This window comes from Salvelinus fontinalis, chromosome 38 (genome assembly GCF_029448725.1).
Source record: "Salvelinus fontinalis isolate EN_2023a chromosome 38, ASM2944872v1, whole genome shotgun sequence".
Taxonomy (NCBI): domain Eukaryota; kingdom Metazoa; phylum Chordata; class Actinopteri; order Salmoniformes; family Salmonidae; genus Salvelinus; species Salvelinus fontinalis.
The window spans coordinates 2,182,304-2,202,220 of NC_074702.1; the positions used below are offsets into that span (position 1 = coordinate 2,182,304).

At 44.1% G+C, this 19,917-nt stretch overlaps 2 protein-coding genes across 5 annotated transcripts in view; one reads left to right on the forward strand and one right to left on the reverse strand.

The window, feature by feature from the left end:
• Positions 1-9,118, forward strand: part of LOC129837349 (ankyrin repeat and IBR domain-containing protein 1-like) — a gene marked incomplete in the record, with an annotated part of 82,677 nt that extends 73,559 nt beyond the window's left edge. For all 3 annotated transcript variants that reach the window (XM_055903446.1, XM_055903445.1, XM_055903447.1), the window contains 1 exon segment: positions 191-9,118. In XM_055903446.1, coding sequence (XP_055759421.1) covers positions 191-1,111 — 921 coding nt within the window.
• Positions 7,513-18,227, reverse strand: zgc:110410 (uncharacterized protein LOC553618 homolog). 2 transcript variants are annotated; one of them, XM_055903448.1, is made up of 10 exons: positions 18,184-18,227; positions 17,653-18,046; positions 15,632-15,710; positions 14,669-14,722; positions 13,618-13,708; positions 13,494-13,531; positions 12,076-12,163; positions 10,027-10,116; positions 9,651-9,698; positions 7,513-9,117 (listed from the first exon to the last, which is right to left on the reverse strand). In XM_055903448.1, the coding sequence occupies exons 2-10, from the start codon at positions 18,005-18,007 to the stop codon at positions 8,968-8,970; spliced, it is 993 nt and encodes a 330-aa protein (XP_055759423.1). In that variant the 5' UTR covers positions 18,008-18,046; positions 18,184-18,227; the 3' UTR covers positions 7,513-8,967. The 2 variants fall into 2 exon arrangements, with proteins under 2 accessions (XP_055759423.1, XP_055759424.1); XM_055903449.1 differs by having other exon boundaries at positions 17,653-18,016; positions 18,184-18,226.
• Positions 18,228-19,917: the final 1,690 nt, after the last annotated feature.

A 19,917-nucleotide genomic window follows, 5' to 3' on the forward strand; every position in this document is an offset into this window, starting at 1 on the left:
GGTTTAATTCCTTACTTTTGATTAAAAAAATTCTTTACCGTCTGTCTTCACAGAAATGTATCTTGCATCGTAACATCACCTTACAAGACATATTAAACAGCACCAATAGTCTTAAACAGATTAAATATGTTGTATTCTACAAGGCCTTCGTCCCTTTTCACATGATGTCCCCGTTTATGTGTTTTAACAGAGCTCATTGGACGAGGACGATCCCAACATCCTATTGGCTATCCAGCTGTCACTCCAAGAGTCTGGGTTGTTGGCGATGGCCGGGGACACTCCAGAGTTCTTGTCCAATGAGGCGTCCCTGGGGGCCATCGGCACCTCCCTCCCGTCCAGACTGGACGCGGAGTCCCAGGGGCTGGAGGTGGGGCCCCGGGGAGCCATCAGTAGCTCAGAGCTCCTAGAGCTGGAGGATCGTGTCACGAGACTAGGCAACATGGGGACCATCAGCAGCCAGCGCCTCTATGAAGGGCTTCCAGGGGTCTATGCATTACACCACCACCCATCCCAGCAGCACTACAGCAACCACCATCTCAACCCGTTCAGGGAGCCTTCTTCACGCGAGGCTCTGTTCTCGTCCTCCAGTGGTACTACGGACTCCACCACCACCTCAACAGGACTCCAGGACCCCTCACACCCAAACACTAACCTGCTGGGCAACATCATGGCCTGGTTCCATGATATGAATCCTCAGAGCATCACCCTCATGCCCTCCACCATCACCACCTCCTCAGACACAGACTTAGACTTCGACACGGCGGCACAGACCACGGCCAACACAGCCTCCGAGGTGAAGGAGGACCAGGTCCCAGCTGACCTCCACCAGCCCCGTGCCAAGCCCCAGAAAGGTGAGGGCGAGCTGGGGGAAGATGGGGACTGTTTCCCCTTCCTTTCTCAGGGCCTGGAGGAGAAGGAAAGACCCAGCCATCTAGACCTGACGGTGGGGTCAGAGGTCATGGCCTCGTCCTACATGGTGACTACCGGGACAGGGGACCGGGCCGGGGGTAACGTCGTTCACGTAGACACGCCCATGTGTGACTCTGTGACCTCTGACCTTTTGCCTAGCACCAGCTCTTCAGAATGGGAGGAGCAGATACACCTGGTCTGATTGGTGGAAGAAAATCTTAAGTGGGACGGAGGAGATACACCTGGTCTGATTTGTGATTGGAGGAAAATTCCCGAGTTGGTGGATCAAATCCACCTGTTATGACTCTGATTGGAGGAAACATATGAGATGGGAGGAGAAAACTCTCCTGGTCTGATGGAAGACAGAAACCTTCAGAGGGGTCAAACCACTGACATGCAGAGAGAGAGAGAGAGGACCGATCCCGACTGAGAGGGGGCATTACCCAGCAGCCAGTGATGGTGTTGGGGGAATTTAATCCTGACTTGATTGTAGTGCTAGGAGGAGATATATTATGATGGAGTGTATTTTCTCTTTCCCAGTGTTTACAAGGACACATCTAACACTTGATAGCTGGTCTATACTGGCACGAGATGCCCTCCCGGGTGAACGACGGACGGAGGACTGGACGGATTCCTAAGAAGCGGGATGGAAGGTGTTTGACTGGGTGTTTATTTGCTATTATATTACCCACAATGGATATTTTTCTTGATAAAATGATGAACAAGTGGCTTCTCTCAGATGATCTGTTTTAGATTACAACATGAGGTGATTATAGTGCATTATTATAGTGAATACATTTTGCAGGAGTTTTTTGATCTAGTATTTTGTTTTGATATCGATGATAATATTCTTAAATGTTTTCCGCTGAAGTGTACTGTATTGTGTTTGGGCTTGGTTCTGAGGGAGGCTGTACAGGAGAGTTCTGAGGGAGGCTGTAATCAGCTGTACAGGAGAGTTCTGAGGGAGGCTGTACAGGAGAGTTCTGAGGGAGGCTGTAATCAGCTGTACAGGAGAGTTCTGAGGGAGGCTGTAGTCCACTGTACAGGAGAGTTCTGAGGGAGGCTGTAGTCCACTGTACAGGAGAGTTCTGAGGGAGGCTGTAATCAGCTGTACAGGAGAGTTCTGAGGGAGGCTGTAATCAGCTGTACAGGAGAGTTCTGAGGGAGGCTGTAATCATCTGTACAGGAGAGTTCTGAGGGAGGCTGTAATCAGCTGTACAGGAGAGTTCTGAGGGAGGCTGTAATCAGCTGTACAGGAGAGTTCTGAGGGAGGCTGTAATCAGCTGTACAGGAGAGTTCTGAGGGAGGCTGTAATCAGCTGTACAGGAGAGTTCTGAGGGAGGCTGTAATCATCTGTACAGGAGAGTTCTGAGGGAGGCTGTAATCCACTGTACAGGAGAGTTCTGAGGGAGGCTGTAATCAGCTGTACAGGAGAGTTCTGAGGGAGGCTGTAATCATCTGTACTAGGAGAGTTCTGAGGGAGGCTGTAATCCGCTGTACAGGAGAGTTCTGAGGGAGGCTGTAATCCACTGTACAGGAGAGTTCTGAGGGAGGCTGTAGTCCACTGTACAGGAGAGTTCTGAGGGAGGCTGTAATCAGCTGTACAGGAGAGTTCTGAGGGAGGCTGTAATCATCTGTACTAGGAGAGTTCTGAGGGAGGCTGTACAGGAGAGTTCTGAGGGAGGCTGTAATCATCTGTACAGGAGAGTTCTGAGGGAGGCTGTAATCCACTGTACAGGAGAGTTCTGAGGGAGGCTGTAGTCCACTGTACAGGAGAGTTCTGAGGGAGGCTGTAATCCACTGTACAGGAGAGTTCTGAGGGAGGCTGTAATCAGCTGTACTAGGAGAGTTCTGAGGGAGGCTGTAATCATCTGTACTAGGAGAGTTCTGAGGGAGGCTGTAATCATCTGTACAGGAGAGTTCTGAGGGAGGCTGTAATCTGCTGTACAGGAGAGTTCTGAGGGAGGCTGTAATCAGCTGTACAGGAGAGTTCTGAGGGAGGCTGTAATCAGCTGTACAGGAGAGTTCTGAGGGAGGCTGTAAACAGCTGTACAGGAGAGTTCTGAGGGAGGCTGTAATCCACTGTACAGGAGAGTTCTGAGGGAGGCTGTAATCAGCTGTACAGGAGAGTTCTGAGGGAGGCTGTAATCAGCTGTACAGGAGAGTTCTGAGGGAGGCTGTAATCATCTGTACAGGAGAGTTCTGAAGGAGGCTGTACAGGAGAGTTCTGAGGGAGGCTGTAATCCACTGTACAGGAGAGTTCTGAGGGAGGCTGTAATCCACTGTACAGGAGAGTTCTGAGGGAGGCTGTAATCAGCTGTACAGGAGAGTTCTGAGGGAGGCTGTAATCATCTGTACAGGAGAGTTCTGAGGGAGGCTGTAATCATCTGTACAGTAGAGTTCTGAGGGAGGCTGTAATCAACTGTACAGGAGAGTTCTGAGGGAGGCTGTAATCAGCTGTACAGGAGAGTTCTGAGGGAGGCTGTAGTCTGCTGTACAGGAGAGTTCTGAGGGAGGCTGTAATCCACTGTACAGGAGAGTTCTGAGGGAGGCTGTAATCCACTGTACAGGAGAGTTCTGAGGGAGGCTGTAATCAGCTGTACATGAGAGTTCTGAGGGAGGCTGTAGTCTGCTGTACAGGAGAGTTCTGAGGGAGGCTGTAATCAGCTGTACAGGAGAGCAATGCTGTGCTGCCTGCTTCTAGTAGTGTTATTATCCCAATATAACAGTGTACAGTCTGACTGAGCAGAACAACCTGCTCTCAGTCCCGTCCAGATCTGCCTAAAGTGTCTCTGTCCCGTCCAGATCTGCCTAATGTGTCTCTCAGTCCCGTCCAGATCTGCCTAATGTGTCGGTAAGTTGTTAAGTGTCAAACACTGGCTAACAAAAGCACAGTTTGTAATCACCAAGTGGACTCCAAAAACGAATTGTGCCTGCATTAGATCTATTCCATGTTGTTGACTGTCTTCATGAAGATGGACAGGGACAGAACCCATTAGAACACTGTCTTCATGAAGATGGACAAGGCTAGAACCCATTAGAAGACTGTCTTCATGAAGATGGACAAGGCTAGAACCCATTAGAAGACTGTCTTCATGAAGATGGACAAGGCCAGAACCCATTAGAAGACTGTCTTCATGAAGATGGACAAGGCTAGAACCCATTCGAAGACTGTCTTCATGAAGATGGACAAGGCTAGAACCCATTCGAAGACTGTCTTCATGAAGATGGACAAGGCTAGAACCCATTCGAAGACTGTCTTCATGAAGATGGACAAGGCTAGAACCCATTAGAAGACTGTCTTCATGAAGATGGACAAGGCTAGAACCCATTCGAAGACTGTCTTCATGAAGATGGACAAGGCTAGAACCCATTAGAAGACTGTCTTCATGAAGATGGACAAGGCTAGAACCCATTAGAAGACTGTCTTCATGAAGATGGACAAGGCTAGTAGCCCTGAAAGGACAATAGAGAGGAACAATCTGTTGCTGTTCACTCCAATAGGAAAATAACAGTAGTTAAGAGGAGAATTGTAATCAGATACTTTGTTAATGTTTATACCTAATAATGATGTCACTGGTTCATTCTGAACTATTTTAGGGCGGCTTTCGGAGATTCTGCTTTAATCTCAATGGAGATTCTGCTTTAATCTCAATGGAGATTCTCCATTCACCCTGCTTCCTAGTCCAGAACTAGGTTTAGGCCTAATGTCCAGAACTAGGTTTAGGCCTAATGTCCAGAACTAGGTTTAGGCCTAATGAGAAAACCCGGCCCATTATAAAGCTATATATTAACCTATTATGAAAGTTTAAGCCTTGACGGGACTCAGCAACTACAGTAGAGGGGTTCAGAGGTTCGTAATATTGGTTCTCTACACAATTCATTACAGTGCCTTTATGTCAATCTTTTAAAATGTATTGCCACATTTTCCTGAGGTCTTACAGTAAGTAATGGTGTGTAGCTACACTATATATACAAAAGTATGTGGACACCCCTTCAAATTAGTCGATTCAGCTATTTCAGCCACATCTGTTGCTGACAGTTGTATAAAATCGAGCACAAAGCAAATGCAATCTCCATAGACAAACATTTGTCAGTTGGTCAAAGTCAGTTGGTCAAATTTCTGCCCTGTTAACGCTGCCCTGGTCAACTGTAAGTGCTTTTATTGTGAAGTGGAAACGTCTAGGAGCAACAACGTCTCAGCCGCTAAGTGGTAGGCCACATAAGCTCACAGAACGGGACCGCCGAGTGCTGAAGCGCTTGGCACGTAAAAATTGTCTGTCGTCGGTTGTAACACTCACTACCGAGTTCCAAACTGCCTCGGATAAGCAACGTCAGCACAAGAACTGTTCGTTGGGAGCTTCAGGAAATAGGTTTCCGTGGCCGAGCAGCCGCACACAAGCCTAAGATCACCATGCGCAATGCCAAGCGTCGGCTGCAGTGGTGTAAAGATCACCACCATTGGATTCTGGAGCAGTGGAAACACGTTCTCTGGAGTGATGAATCACACTTCACCATCTGGCAGTCAGACGGAGGATTCTGGGTTTGGCGGATGCCAGGAGAATGCTACCTGCCTGAATGCATAGTGCCAACTGTAAAGTTTGGTGGAGGAGGAATAATGGCCTGGGACTGTTTTTCATGGTTCGGACTAGGCCCCTTAGTTCCAGTGAAGGGAAATCTTAACGCTACAGCATACAATGACATTCTAGACGACTCTGTGCTTCCAACTTGTGGCAACAGTTCCCCGTTCACAAAGCGAGGTCCATACAGAAATGGTTTGTTGAGATCAGTGTGGAAGAACTTGACTGGCCTGCACAGGGCCCTGACCTCAACTCCATCGAACACCTTTGGGATTAATTGGAACGTCGACTGCGAGCCAGGCCTAATCGCCCAACAGCAGTGCTCAACCTCACTAATACTATTATGGCTGAATGGAAGCAAGTCCCTGCAGCAATGTTCCAACATCTAGTGGAAAGCCTTCCCAGAAGAGTAGAGGCTGTTATATCAGCAATGTTCCAACATCTAGTGGAAAGCCTTGCCAGAAGAGTGGAGGCTGTTATAGCAGCAATGTTCCAACATCTAGTGGAAAGCCTTCCCAGAAGAGTGGAGGCTGTAATAGCAGCAATGTTCCAACATCTAGTGGGAAGCCTTCCCAGAAGAGTGGAGGCTGTTATAGCAGCAATGTTCCAACATCTAGTGGAAAGCCTTCCCAGAAGAGTGGAGGCTGTTATAGCAGCAATGTTCCAACATCTAGTGGAAAGCCTTCCTAGAAGAGTGGAGGCTGTTATAGCAGCAAAGGGGGGGGACCAACTCCATATTTAATACCCATGTTTTTTGGAATGAGATGTTGGACGGGCAGGTGTCCACATACTTTTGATAATGTAGTGTACAAACTACAAACACACGCTATAGAAATTCCACTCACAACACTAACACGTGTCCAAACGTGATATTTTTTTAATAATTGTAGCCTCTCTTTAGTGTGGTAACAGATGGTTTCCAGAGTGTTTTATATAATGTTTTATGAACTATAACTCTGATTTTGACCCTGATGATATTGACCACTGTTTTACTGGTTTGTTAATTATTTTGCTGTGGATGGGCTACGGGGGTTGTTCTTGGATGGACAGACATGTCTGTGGGTCGATAACTGATCTACAAGTTGTTGACGAGTGTCGACTTTGGGGAGGTATTTTGTAAAGTGTATCCTGGATCAGAAAACACAATGCAGGACTCTATATTGGAAAAAACAGACGTATTTATTTAAATTGAAAGTTTCTTATTTTGATTGAAAATGGATATCAAGATATACTGAATAACTAATTTTGAGAGAAAAAAATAAGATGTATTGATTTGTTGTCTATAAAGTATTAGTGAAATATAAATTATATTGATATTTCAAAGTTTTACATTTTGGAATTGATCTTTAGCCAAACTCGTGTGATTTGTATTGGAAGTAATTGATCTTTAGCCAAACTAGTGTGATTTATTTTGGAAGTAATTGTGAAAGTGACTATTGAAACAACCCGCTGAAGAAACTTATTGCATTGAAATGTGTCTTGCAAACGTCAAGCTATGAGTGCCGTACACGGAGCTGGTGAACTTGTGGGACTTCAGTCATGTAAACTGGTTGAGTTGTCCTTGATGTAACAGTATGCTGTGCATGAAATGAGTAAAAACAGAACATTTTCATTGAATTTGGACTTTCTTGGCATTTAACTTTTTTTTTTAAAATTGGCAAAAGTTGTTGTAACCCGTTAAATTTTTATTATAAAGCAACTAATCCTTGAAATACTATTTGCACTTTCATAGTCTATACTTTATACATTCCCTCTTTTAAATGCCAAACATACTGTTTTGATGTGTGGCCAATAAACATGGAGTTTTACTACTGGGGTAGAATGTATTTTGTTTTTCAATACAAAAACATTTAAATCTATTTCAATCTTAACCAGTGTTTTCTATGGAGTTTTACTTCTGAGATTGATGTTATTTTTTTATTATAAAACATTCAAAATAAAATGTTCACCAACTCTTTCTATTATCTACATTCATACAGTCCCGTCAAAGTCTTCATACCACTTGACTTATAAAAAAAAAAAATGTGTTACAGCCTGAATTCAAAATGGATTCAATGTATGTTTTTTCTCTCTCACCCATCTACACACAAATAAATAAATAAACAATGACAAAGTGAAAACGTGTTTTTTTTAGATTTTTGGGGGGGCAAATGTATTGAAAATGAAATACAGAAATATCTCATTTACACAAGTATTCACACCCCTAAATCAATACATGTTAGAATCCCCTTTGCCAGCGATTACAGCTGTGAGTCTTTCTGGGTAAAAGGCGCTGCGTGGTCAATTCGACGTCTGCTAATCACGTTATGTTAATGCAGAGCTATTTGGAGCGATAATGCTGCAGTTCGTTGGTTGTAATTTTGGGTAGAGCAAACATTTCCATATATTGTTGTTAGCTGTGTGTGATATAATTTACAAAGATTATACTATTTTTAAAAATGTATTTCCAAATGTATTTATTTTTTAAATCAATTAGTATAATTGAATTTAATCAACATATTTGTTGTAAAATTTGTTCTGTATTTTCTGGTGGATTAAACTGAAATTGCAACCAACTTCATGAGGCTGTGGAGGTATCCAAATTGTGGATTTAAAAGAAAACATGAATCATTAGCGTACAATGACACCTTTGTTTTTAAGCCCTGGATTTCTAGCCCCTTGATATTATTGTTGGATCTGATTTCGATGGCCATAATAAATAGATATGCCGATAGTGGACAACCTTGTTTTTCTTCTCCTCTTGACAATTGAATACTTTCTGAGAAGTAGCCAATATTAACTATTTTACTATTTACTACTACTATTTTTGAAATATTCCAGGCATTTATATATAAACTCCAGTCGTGCTTTATCAAAAGGCTTTTCAAAGTCAGCCATAAATACCAGGCCTGGTTTCCCAGATTTTTCCCAGTGTTCTATTGTTTTCAGTACTTGTCTTATATTATCTCCAATGTATCGCCCATGTAAATAAAACTGTCTGATTAGGATGAGTAATGTCAGACAATACCTTTTGCTGTTCCTTTTTATTTAATAAGTAAACATTTCTAAAAACACAATTCCACTTTGACATTATGGGGTATTGTGTGTAGGCCGGTGACATTTAAATGACAATTTATCCATTTTAAATTCAGACTGTAACACAACAACATGTGGAAAAATTCAAGGGGTGTGAATACTTTCTGAAGGTATTAAGTTGCATAACATGGAATGTCAATAATTTATACATCAAAGAATACGAAACCAGGAAGTGCTTTATTTAGCTGAATCTTTGATGCCGATCCACTGTTGGAGCTAGGAACAAGCATTTCGCCCCACCCGCAATAACATCTTCTAAATACGTATATATGTGACCAAATCATTTGATTTGAATAGATTTATTAAAAGGCATTATCCTAATTCCTACTCCACGCTCGTCCCTCAACTACATCAGGGCAGGTGGCTTGTTGCTCTATCTGACGTCGTAAAACAACGTATGAAGTTAACGGCAGAGTCCAATGAGCGACAGCAGCATGGTGAACAGAGAGACAATGTCCAGGTACAGGTTGAGAGCAGCAAAGACGTACTCCTCTGGTGAAATGCTGTATTTGTGGTTCCCGCCCAGGATGAGCTGGGTGTCCATCACCAGGTACTGGAGACAGATATACACAAATCAGTTGTTATATTGCGACCCCCAGAAAAATATATTACTGTGTAGGTTGTTTCTGACTGCTTACAGAATGAGACATACACAGCTTTTTCATTTTAAAAACCCCCACAGGGGTGACCATTACAAAGCTACTTAAAGATTGTGTATAAAAGACTACATACATTCTTATAGAGATGTCAGTGAATGTGTATTGCTTGTTGGTATGAAGGTGCCTGAAAGGAATAGCTTTCTCAACAACCCTAGCCAATGAAATAGCTTTCTCAACAACCCTAGCCAATGAAAGGAATAGCTTTCTCAACAACCCTAGCCAATGAAAGGAATAGCTTTCTCAACAACCCTAGCCAATGAAAGGAATAGCTTTCTCAACAACCCTAGCCAATGAAAGGAATAGCTTTCTCAACAACCCTAGCCAATGAAAGGAATAGCTTTCTCAACAACCCTAGCCAATGAAAGGGATAGCTTTCTCAACAACCCTAGCCAATGAATGAAACAGCTGGAGGAAGAATGTTACTTACCAAAGAAAATAGCAAGGTTCCCAGGCAAGCGTACACAATGTACAGGTACTATGGATTAAAAACACAAGACTAAGTTAGTTCCTGAACAAGTGTATTTCTAAAACTGAAACATGGTCAATGTGCTTCAATCTCCATTACAGTAAACAATATAAAATACTGTTGTTTTTAAAGGGGCAATCTGCGATGGGTACATCCATTTTCGGGGCCAGTCAATGCATCCATAGCCTATGAATTTGAGAGTGGTTACATTTGTCCAGACTCAATTCTTCAGCTGTTTACCAAAATAGTGGCGGGGATGGCATTGCTACTGTTTAAACAGCCTCTTTTTAAATATTTTGTACATACGGGTATACCTGTGCAATGACTGTTGACTTACCTGGGATCGCATGATTCCACACAACAATGCAAAGGATATGAGAGTCCAGCAGAACACCCACAAGCCTCCACTGGCTAAGGTGAAGTCCCACTATAACAGAAATGAGGGAAGATGGTAGACTGCTAGTAAGCTACATTTTAGTCATTTAGCAGACGTTCTTAATCAGAGCCACTTAGTCAGTACATTTAATTAACTAAGATACACCATGTGACCAAAAGTACGTGGACACCTATTCGTCTAATATCTCATTTAAAAATCATAGGCATTAATATGGAGTTGGTCCCGCCCCCTTTGCTGCTATAACAGGCAGCCTTCTTCTGGGAAGGCTTTCAAACTAGATGTTGGAACATTGCTATGGGAACTTGCTTCCATTCAGCCACAAGAACATTAGTGAGGTCAGGCACTGATGTTGGGCATTTAGGCCTGGCTTGCAGTCGGCGTTACAATTCATCCCAAAGGTATTCGATGGAGTTGAGGTCAGGGCTCTGTGCAGGCCAGTCAAGTTCTTCCACACCGATCTCGACAAACCATTTCTATATGAACCTCGCTTTGTGCACTGAGGCATTGTCATGCAGAAACAGGAAATGGCCTTCCCCAAACTGTTGCCACAAAGTAGGAAGCACAGAATCATCTAGAATGTCATTGTATGCTGTAGCGTTAAGCCCAAACCATGAAAAACAGCCCCAGACCACTATTCCTCCGCCACCAAACTTTACAGTTGGCACTATGCATCGGGCAGGTAGCGTTCTCCTGTCATCCGCCAAACCCAGATTCTTCTGTCTGACTGCCAGATGGTGAAGCGTGATTCATCACTCCAGAGAACGTGTTTCCACTGCTCCAGAGTCCAATGGCGGTGAGCTTTACACCACTCCAGCCGACGCTTGGCATTGCGCGTGGTGATCTTAGGCTTGTGTGCGGCTGCTCGGCCACGGAAACTCATTTCACGAAGCTCCCGAAAAACAGTTATTATGCTGACGTTGCTTCCAAAGGAAGTTTGGAACTCAGTAGTGAGTGTTGCCACCGAGGACAGAGGATTTTTACGCGGGCGCTTCAGCACTTGGCGGTCCCGTTCTGTGAGTTTGTGTGGCCTGTCTGGTACATGGGAACTTAACCACAAAACTTTTTTTTAATGTGCCATACCTCATCACACTCAGCCTGCAATTGCATTTCCTTGAATCCTCGCGTCCTCTCTCCTCGCCTCCTTCTCAAAACCCATTGGATGAAAAGGTCAGAGCTCCTGCCCTTCTGACCTTTTCATCCAATGGGTTTTGAGAAGGAGGAACCTCTGACCTTGTCATCCAATAGGTTTTGAGAAGGAGGCGAGGAGAGCGGACGTGACGAATCAAGGAAATGCTATTGAGATTCTCCCCCATTTTGAAGTAGTCATTTGGGTGAGACTTCCTATGTGTTAAGGAAGATAACAGAATTTCATTCAGGTCATCAGGAGAGGTCAGCCAATGATTTAAACTCCCCAGCAAACATTCCATAACTGCAGGTGGCAGTAAATCACCAACCTGGCTTTATACCTGATCAGACTGTACACACTCTAGGTGGCAGTAAATCACCAACCTGGATTTATACCTGATCAGACTGTACACCCTCTAGGTGGCAGTAAATCTCCAACCTGGCTTTATACCTGATCAGACTGTACACACTCTAGGTGGCAGTAAATCTCCAACCTGTCTTTATACCTGATCAGACTGTACACACTGCAGCACAGTAGATGGTGGTATGCAGTGTGTTCTTGTTTTTTCATAGATTACCAGTACACTTACAAGTTGAAGGAGAGGAAATGGACTACTTTAAAATGGAGATAGTTGCTTCTACACCAGGTGCTTCTACACCTGCATTGCTTGCTGTTTGGGGTTTTAGGCTGGGTTTCTGTACAGCACTTTGAGATATCAGCTTCGGTACGAAGGGGCTGTATAAATACGTTTGATTTGATTTGATTTTAGATAGCCACAATGGCGCTGCCCATGCTTTCACAGAACACGGGCATTACAAGGATTTCAGGTGTGCCATCTTTCTACATCTATGGAGACTACGTACTCTGGACTGCATGGCGAAGACACTCAGAGCCAGGGAGACCAGTGCTGTGGCGCCCACAGCCCACATCACAGCTTCCGCCTTATAGAACCTGCAACACAAACCAGACTCTCGTCTTTCACTGAAAATAAGGTTGCAACATTTCTGTAACTTTTCCCCGCAAATTCCCGAGGCTTTTACAGAGATCCTGGTTGGACGATACCCCCGGAATTGGGAGAGAATAAGAAGGAAAGCAGGAAATCTCCAACCATGATTTCTGGAAAACTTGAACATTTTGGGAAAGTTACCGGAGTATTTCAACACTACACTGGAATACCACTGGATCTATTACAGTCAGGTTTCCTACTGCACACCTCCATGGAGGATTGGTTTAGACATATCCTACTGCAAACCTCCATGGAGGATTGGTTTAGACATATCCTACTGTACACCTCCATGGAGGATTGGTTTAGACATATCCTACTGCACACCTCCATGGAGGATTGGTTTAGACATATCCTACTGCAAACCTCCATGGAGGATTGGTTTAGACATATCCTACTGCACACCTCCATGGAGGATTGGTTTAGACATTAGATTATACTGCAAACCTCCATGGAGGATTGGTTTAGACATATCCTACTCCACACCTCCATGGAGGAATGGTTTAGACATATCCTACTGCACACCTCCATGGAGGAGTGGTTTAGACATATCCTACTGCAAACCTCCATGGAGGATTGGTTTAGACATATCCTACTGCAAACCTCCATGGAGGATTGGTTTAGACATTAGATTATACTACAAACCTCCATGGAGGATTGGTTTAGACATTAGATTATACTGCAAACCTCCATGGAGGATTGGTTTAGACATATCCTACTGCAAACCTCCATGGAGGATTGGTTTAGACATTAGATTATACTACAAACCTCCATGGAGGATTGGTTTAGACATTAGATTATACTACAAACCTCCATGGAGGATTGGTTTAGACATTAGATTATACTACAAACCTCCATGGAGGATTGGTTTAGACATATCCTACTGCAAACCTCCATGGAGGATTGGTTTAGACATTAGATTATACTGTAAACCTCCATGGAGGATTGGTTTCGACATTAGATTATACTGCAAACCTCCATGGAGGAATGGTTTAGACATATTATACTGTAAACCTCCATGGAGGATTGGTTTAGACATTAGATTATACTACAAACCTCCATGGAGGAATGGTTTAGACATATTATACTGTAAACCTCCATGGAGGATTGGTTTAGACATTAGATTATACTACAAACCTCCATGGAGGATTGGTTTAGACATTAGATTATACTGCCAACCCGCCGTGTGCATGACTGACATGCTGGTTTGTAAAGGATCTAGTCTATCCATCAGAGATCAAGTACATCGGGGTCACTCCAGAGGCGTACAGTACTCACACAGTCACAGAGCCCAGCAGGAGACCTTCTGCAATGGTCTACACAGGAAAAATAACACAAAAGGTCAGACAATACAACCAACGTTGTTCACATTTATTGACGCCTTCTTGGCATTGATACTTACAAACAGTCCCAAGGCTAGGAAATTGAGCGGGACCTTCCGACGGACATCGGCACAACAGGACAAGGCAACGATGATGACGAGCACCACTGCTCTGTTCAGGAAACAACAGTACGAGATATTAATACAATATATTACAATCACAGCGCTCAGTATAAAGGTCTTCATGTGGAGTTAATTAGTCCATCGTTTAGATATCAGGGCCTGTATTCATAAAGTGACTCAGAGCAGGAGTGATGATTTGGCATCAGGTCCAATGTCCATGTCCTGGCATTTACTACGATTGTGAGAGACAATTTACGTATTTACCTGATTTATTTGATATTAATTGTTAACCATTAATATTTAACTAATAGTAAGACATTTCTGTCCTGCGAGTGTCTCTGTTTTTTTATGGTCTCCACTCTAGCTTCCTGCAGCTAATCTGGGCGTATGGTCACTGGAGATGGCTTGAGCTGACAAATTAGTTAATAACTGCATTACCTAGACAAGAATGTGTTTTACTAGAGATAGCTTGGGAGTAGAACAATCCCTCGTTGTCTCAAAATCATCCTCCCATCTGGGAAACTAAGCCAGGGTGGGTTTAAGACAACAAACCCGTACAGATAACAACCAGATGAACCCAGAGTGGCTTATGATGCTCCTTGGTCTGCATGGGAGGGGTGGAACCATCCATGACTAAGCATTCTTAGTGTCAGTTGTATAAAGAACTCTGCATTCGTGTAAAAGTTTGGTTACTCGGTTCGGCACTCAAAGGTGTTGGGTCGACCAGCCTCATTATTGCAATAATTAATCGATATATTGAATAAAGATGATTTGTTTGAAGAAATTACGTTTTCTCTCACTTCTTGATTAGAATATTCCACCACATGATCTAAAAGACCCAATCAGATCCTAGATCAGCACTCCTGCTGTGAGAAGGTTTCTGAATATCGGCCCAGGAGTCAAAGCAGAGAGATTCTGTAGGAGTCAGTGAGAAGGTTTCTGAATACTGGCCCAGGAGTCAAAGCAGAGAGATTCTGTAGGATTCAGTGGATGTCATGACATTACTTACATCATGCAGTAGGAAAACCAGTAGGTGTTCATAGACCAGAGCCTCAGAGCCTCCCTACGATTACAGAAGACAACTCATCTCTTTGTTTTGTACACTTCTTGTAGGTAAATTATAAAGCTGTTGGTATTGTGTAGTTAAAAATATAACATTGAAATCTAACAGGAACTGCTTTCAACACTTCAAAGTGTTGGAAAACTGCAAGTGTTGAAGTCTTAAAGTGTTGAAGTCTTAAAGTCTTGAAGTCTTAAAGTGTTAAAGTCTTACATTGTTGAAGTCTTAAAGTGTTGAATTCTTAAAGTGTTGAAGTCTTAAAGTTTTGAAGTCTTAAAGTCTTGAAGTCTTAGTGTTGAAGTCTTGAAGTCTTAAAGTTTTGAAGTCTTAAAGTCTTGAAGTGTTAAAGTTTTGAAGTGTTAAAGTTTTGAAGTGTTGAATTCTTGAAGTGTTGAATTCTTAAAGTGTTGAATTCTTAAAGTGTTGAAGTCTTAAAGTGTTAAAGTCTTAAAGTGTTAAAGTGTTAAAGTGTTGAAGTCTTAAAGTGTTGAATTCTTAAAGTGTTGAATTCTTAAAGTGTTGAATTCTTAAAGTGTTGAATTCTTAAATTGTTGAAGTCTTAAAGTGTTAAAGTGTTGAAGTCTCAAAGTGTTGAAGTCTTACTGTTGAAGTCCTAAAGTGTTGACGTCTTAAAGTGTTGAAGTCTTATAGTGTTGAAGTCTTAAAGTGTTGAAATCTAAGTGTCTAAGTCTTAAAGTGTTGAAGTCTTACGGTTGAAGTCCTAAAGTGTTGAAGTCTTAAAGTGTTGAAGTCTTAAAGTGTTGAAGTCTTAAAGTGTTAAAGTTGAGTAACACTTGAAGTGTTGAATTAATTAATGTTAATGTTAATGTTGGACAACACGTGCTGAAGTGTGGAAAGTTAGGTAACACTGTGTTGAACACTATAAATGGAGTAATGATAAAAGTGCCTCACCAATACAGAAAGGCACAGATGATCCCAAAGGTGACTAGAAGCTGAATCATCAGAGTCAGGTACACCTTCTTTATAAAGCCTGTGGAAACAAATCCCTTAACTGTAAACAGGTGTTTACAGTGGGCCCACTGAGTCAGGTATACCTTCCTTATAAAGCCTGTGGGAACAGTGGGCCCACTGAGTCAGGTACACCTTCTCTATAAAGCCTGTGGAAACAGTGGGCCCACTGAGTCAGGTACACCTTCTCTATAAAGCCTGTGGAAACAGTGGGCCCACTGAGTCAGGTACACCTTCTTTATAAAGCCTGTGGAAACAGTGGGCCCACTGAGTCAGGTACACCTTCTCTATAAAGCCTGTGGAAACAGTGGGCCACTGAGTCAGGTACACCTTCTCTATAAAGCCTGTGGAAACAGTGGGCCACTGAGTCAGGTACACCTTCTCTATAAAGCCTGTGGAGACAGTGGGCCCACTGAGTCAGGTAAACCTTCTTTATAAAGCCTGTGGAAACAGTGGGCCCACTGAGTCAGGTACACCTTCTTTATAAAGCCTGTGGAAACAGTGGGCCCACTGAGTCAGGTACACCTTCTTTATAAAGCCTGTGGAAACAAATCCCTTAACTGTAAACAGGTGTTTACAGTGGGCCCACTGAGTCAGGTACACCTTCCTTATAAAGCCTGTGGGAACAGTGGGCCCACTGAGTCAGGTACACCTTCCTTATAAAGCCTGTGGGAACAGTGGGCCCACTGAGTCAGGAACACCTACCTTATAAAGCCTGTGGAAACAGTGGGCCCACTGAGTCAGGTACACCTTCTCTATAAAGCCTGTGGAAACAGTGGGCCCACTGAGTCAGGTATACCTTCCCTATAAAGCCTGTGGAAACAGTGGGCCCACTGAGTCAGGTACACCTTCTCTATAAAGCCTGTGGAAACATTGGGCCCACTGAGTCAGGTATACCTTCTTTATAAAGCCTGTGGAAACAGTGGGCCCACTGAGTCAGGTACACCTTCCTTATAAAGCCTGTGGAAACAGTGGGCCCACTGAGTCAGGTACACCTTCTTTATAAAGCCTGTGGAAACAGTGGGCCCACTGAGTCAGGTATACCTTCTTTATAAAGCCTGTGGAAACAGTGGGCCCACTGAGTCAGGTATACCTTCTCTATAAAGCCTGTGGAAACAGTGGGCCCACTGAGTCAGGTACACCTTCTCTATAAAGCCTGTGGAAACAGTGGGCCCACTGAGTCAGGTATACCTTCTCTATAAAGCCTGTGGGAACAGTGGGCCCACTGAGTCAGGTACACCTTCTCTGTAAAGCCTGTGGGAACAGTGGGCCCACGGAGTCAGGTACACCTTCTTTATAAAGCCTGTGGGAACAGTGGGCCCACTGAGTCAGGTACACCTTCTCTATAAATCCTGTGGAAACAGTGGGCCCACTGAGTCAGGTACACCTTCTCTATAAAGCCTGTGGAAACAGTGGGCCCACTGAGTCAGGTACACCTTCTCTATAAAGCCTGTGGAAACAGTGGGCCCACTGAGTCAGGTATACCTTCTTTATAAAGCCTGTGGAAACAGTGGGCCCACTGAGTCAGGTACACCTTCTCTATAAAGCCTGTGGAAACAGTGGGCCCACTAGTTAACTTCAGGCCAATAAGACAGAGCACAGCAGTAGGGCTGCTTTCACCACAAGGCTTGTTTATTCAATGGCCGTGTACCTGACTCAGTGTGTATCAAGCGTCTCACAGTAGGGGTTGCTGATCTAGGATCAGGTTTGCCCTGTCCACCCAATCATATTAATTATGATCCTTAATGGGAAAACTGATCCTAAATCAGCACTCCTACTCCAGATCATCATAATACAAGGACACCAACCCACCCCCCCCCCAAAAAAACCTGTGTCTGAGTCTCAAATGGCCCCCTATTCCCTATGTAGTGCACTACTTTTCAACAGAACCCTATGGGCGCTGGTCAAAAGTAGGCGACTACATAGCAAATAGGGTACCATTTCAGACGTAGGCACTGACTAACCTCTTCTTATAGCTTTGTCATCAAAGCATCCGGTGTCCTCCAGCCCGGTGGAATAGTCAGGTGGTAGTGGAGGAGCCCATTGTTGTTGCTGGTCCTCGGGATGACCCTGACCCATGTCGTTATACTGACCCGCTGGGGAGACCACCGCTATGTTGCCAGGGCCAACGCTCAGACCATAGTGGGGAGAACTGTTGTTGTTTTGGCCGTAGGGGTTCTGTTGGTCGTAGGGGTTCTGTTGACCGTAGGGGTTCTGTTGACCGTAGGGCTTCTGTTGGTCATAGGGGTTCTGTTGGCCATCGTCCTGAGAGTAGGGCGGTGGGGGTCGGACTTCACTGCTTCTCTTCGATTGATCCATGTTACCCTCCTAAAGAGATTTGCGTCGAGGTAATAAGTCCTAATCATTCACACACACACACAGAGAAATGTACCTGCGTCATTACATACATGTAATATATAACAGCAGTCGACGTAACTAATAATTTAAACATATTGATTGTCTTATAATTCTACCCTCAGATCAACTCAGCTTACCTCTTACACAGCGCTCCGGTCTGACTGACTACACAGCGCTCCGGTCTTTCTCTTCCTGTAACTGTTCCCTCCAGGGCAAAGTCTACCTGTAATCAGTTGGCCTGCATCCCAAACGGAGACCTATTCATCCTAATCCCTATGTGGTGCACTACTATGTAGGGAATGCGTTTCCGTTTGGGACGTAACCCGTGTTTCCACCTTCCTGTAGATTTTCACTCCATCCCACCCAGTTGTAACCAACCTGACTCAGCTTTTCAAGAAGCAAATGATTAGAATCAGGTGCGCTAGATGAGGGTTGGTATGAAAACCTACAGGAGGGTAGCTCTCCAGGAACAGGGTTGGAGTGAAAACCTACAGGAGGGTAGCTCTCCAGGAACAAGGTTGGAGTTAAAACCTACAGGATGGTAGTTCTCCAGGAACAGGGTTGGAGTGAAAACCTACAGGATGGTAGTTCTCCAGGAACAAGGTTGGAGTTAAAACCTACAGGAGGGTAGCTCTCCAGGAACAGGGTTGGAGTTAAAACCTACAGGAGGGTAGCTCTCCAGGAACAGGGTTGGAGTTAAAACCTACAGGAGGGTAGCTCTCCAGGAACAAGGTTGGAGTTAAAACCTACAGGAGGGTAGCTCTCCAGGAACAAGGTTGGAGTGAAAACCTACAGGAGGGTAGCTCTCCAGGAACAAGGTTGGAGTGAAAACCTACAGGAGGTCAGCTCTCCAGGAACAGGGTTGGAGTGAAAACCTACAGGAGGGTAGCTCTCCAGGAACAAGGTTGGAGTGAAAACCTACAGGAGGGTAGCTCTCCAGGAACAAGGTTGGAGTGAAAACCTACAGGAGGGTAGTTCTCCAGGAACAAGGTTGGAGTGAAAACCTACAGGAGGGTAGCTCTCCAGGAACAAGGTTGGAGTTAAAACCTACAGGAGGGTAGTTCTCCAGGAACAAGGTTGGAGTGAAAACCTACAGGAGGTCAGCTCTCCAGGAACAGGGTTGGAGTGAAAACCTACAGGAGGGTAGCTCTCCAGGAACAAGGTTGGAGTGAAAACCTACAGGAGGGTAGCTCTCCAGGAACAAGGTTGGAGTGAAAACCTACAGGAGGTCAGCTCTCCAGGAACAGGGTTGGAGTGAAAACCTACAGGAGGTCAGCTCTCCAGGAACAGGGTTGGAGTGAAAACCTACAGGAGGGTAGCTCTCCAGGAACAAGGTTGGAGTGAAAACCTACAGGAGGTCAGCTCTCCAGGAACATGGATGGACAGCCCTGATGTACATACTAAAATCTCAATGACATCAAACATTTAAATACGTTATTATTATTTATACCACAAACAGACACCGGAGGGCGCTAGACTCCACCAGTTTCATAATTGCAAGTGATTTGGCTGTTTAAATTCACCACAATAACTTCAGAAGGAAACACATCTGGGGAAATATAACTGCAGGTGGGGAACATCTCTCATCTCTCATAGATTAGATCAGACAGAGACGGCTAGGTTTACAGGAAATAACAAGATGGTTAGTTTACAGCAGTGGTTCCCAACCAGGGGTTTACTTGGACCCCGTGCGGGTACTTGAGAAGACTAACGAGGCCATCGGCTTACTGGTAAAGTCCACATGAGGGGGTACTTCACGGGCACTCCGGGGCAGGTAGTGGTACGGTGAACAGAAAAAAAGGTTTGGGAACCGTTGGTTTTTTGAAAGGAAATAAGGTGATGATTGGGTTTCCAGGAAATGATTTGAGTGT

Coding starts and splice junctions, on each gene's coding strand:
- zgc:110410 (XM_055903448.1), bottom strand. CDS start 18,007: ATGGATCAATCGAAGAGAAGCAGTGAAGTCCGACCCCCACCGCCCTAC. Junction 13,709..14,668: donor TGGTTTTCCTACTGCATGAT/GTAAGTAATGTC, acceptor TTTCCTGAACAG/AGCAGTGGTGCTCGTCATCA. Junction 10,117..12,075: donor TCTTCGCCATGCAGTCCAGA/GTACGTAGTCTC, acceptor TTTCTGTTATAG/TGGGACTTCACCTTAGCCAG.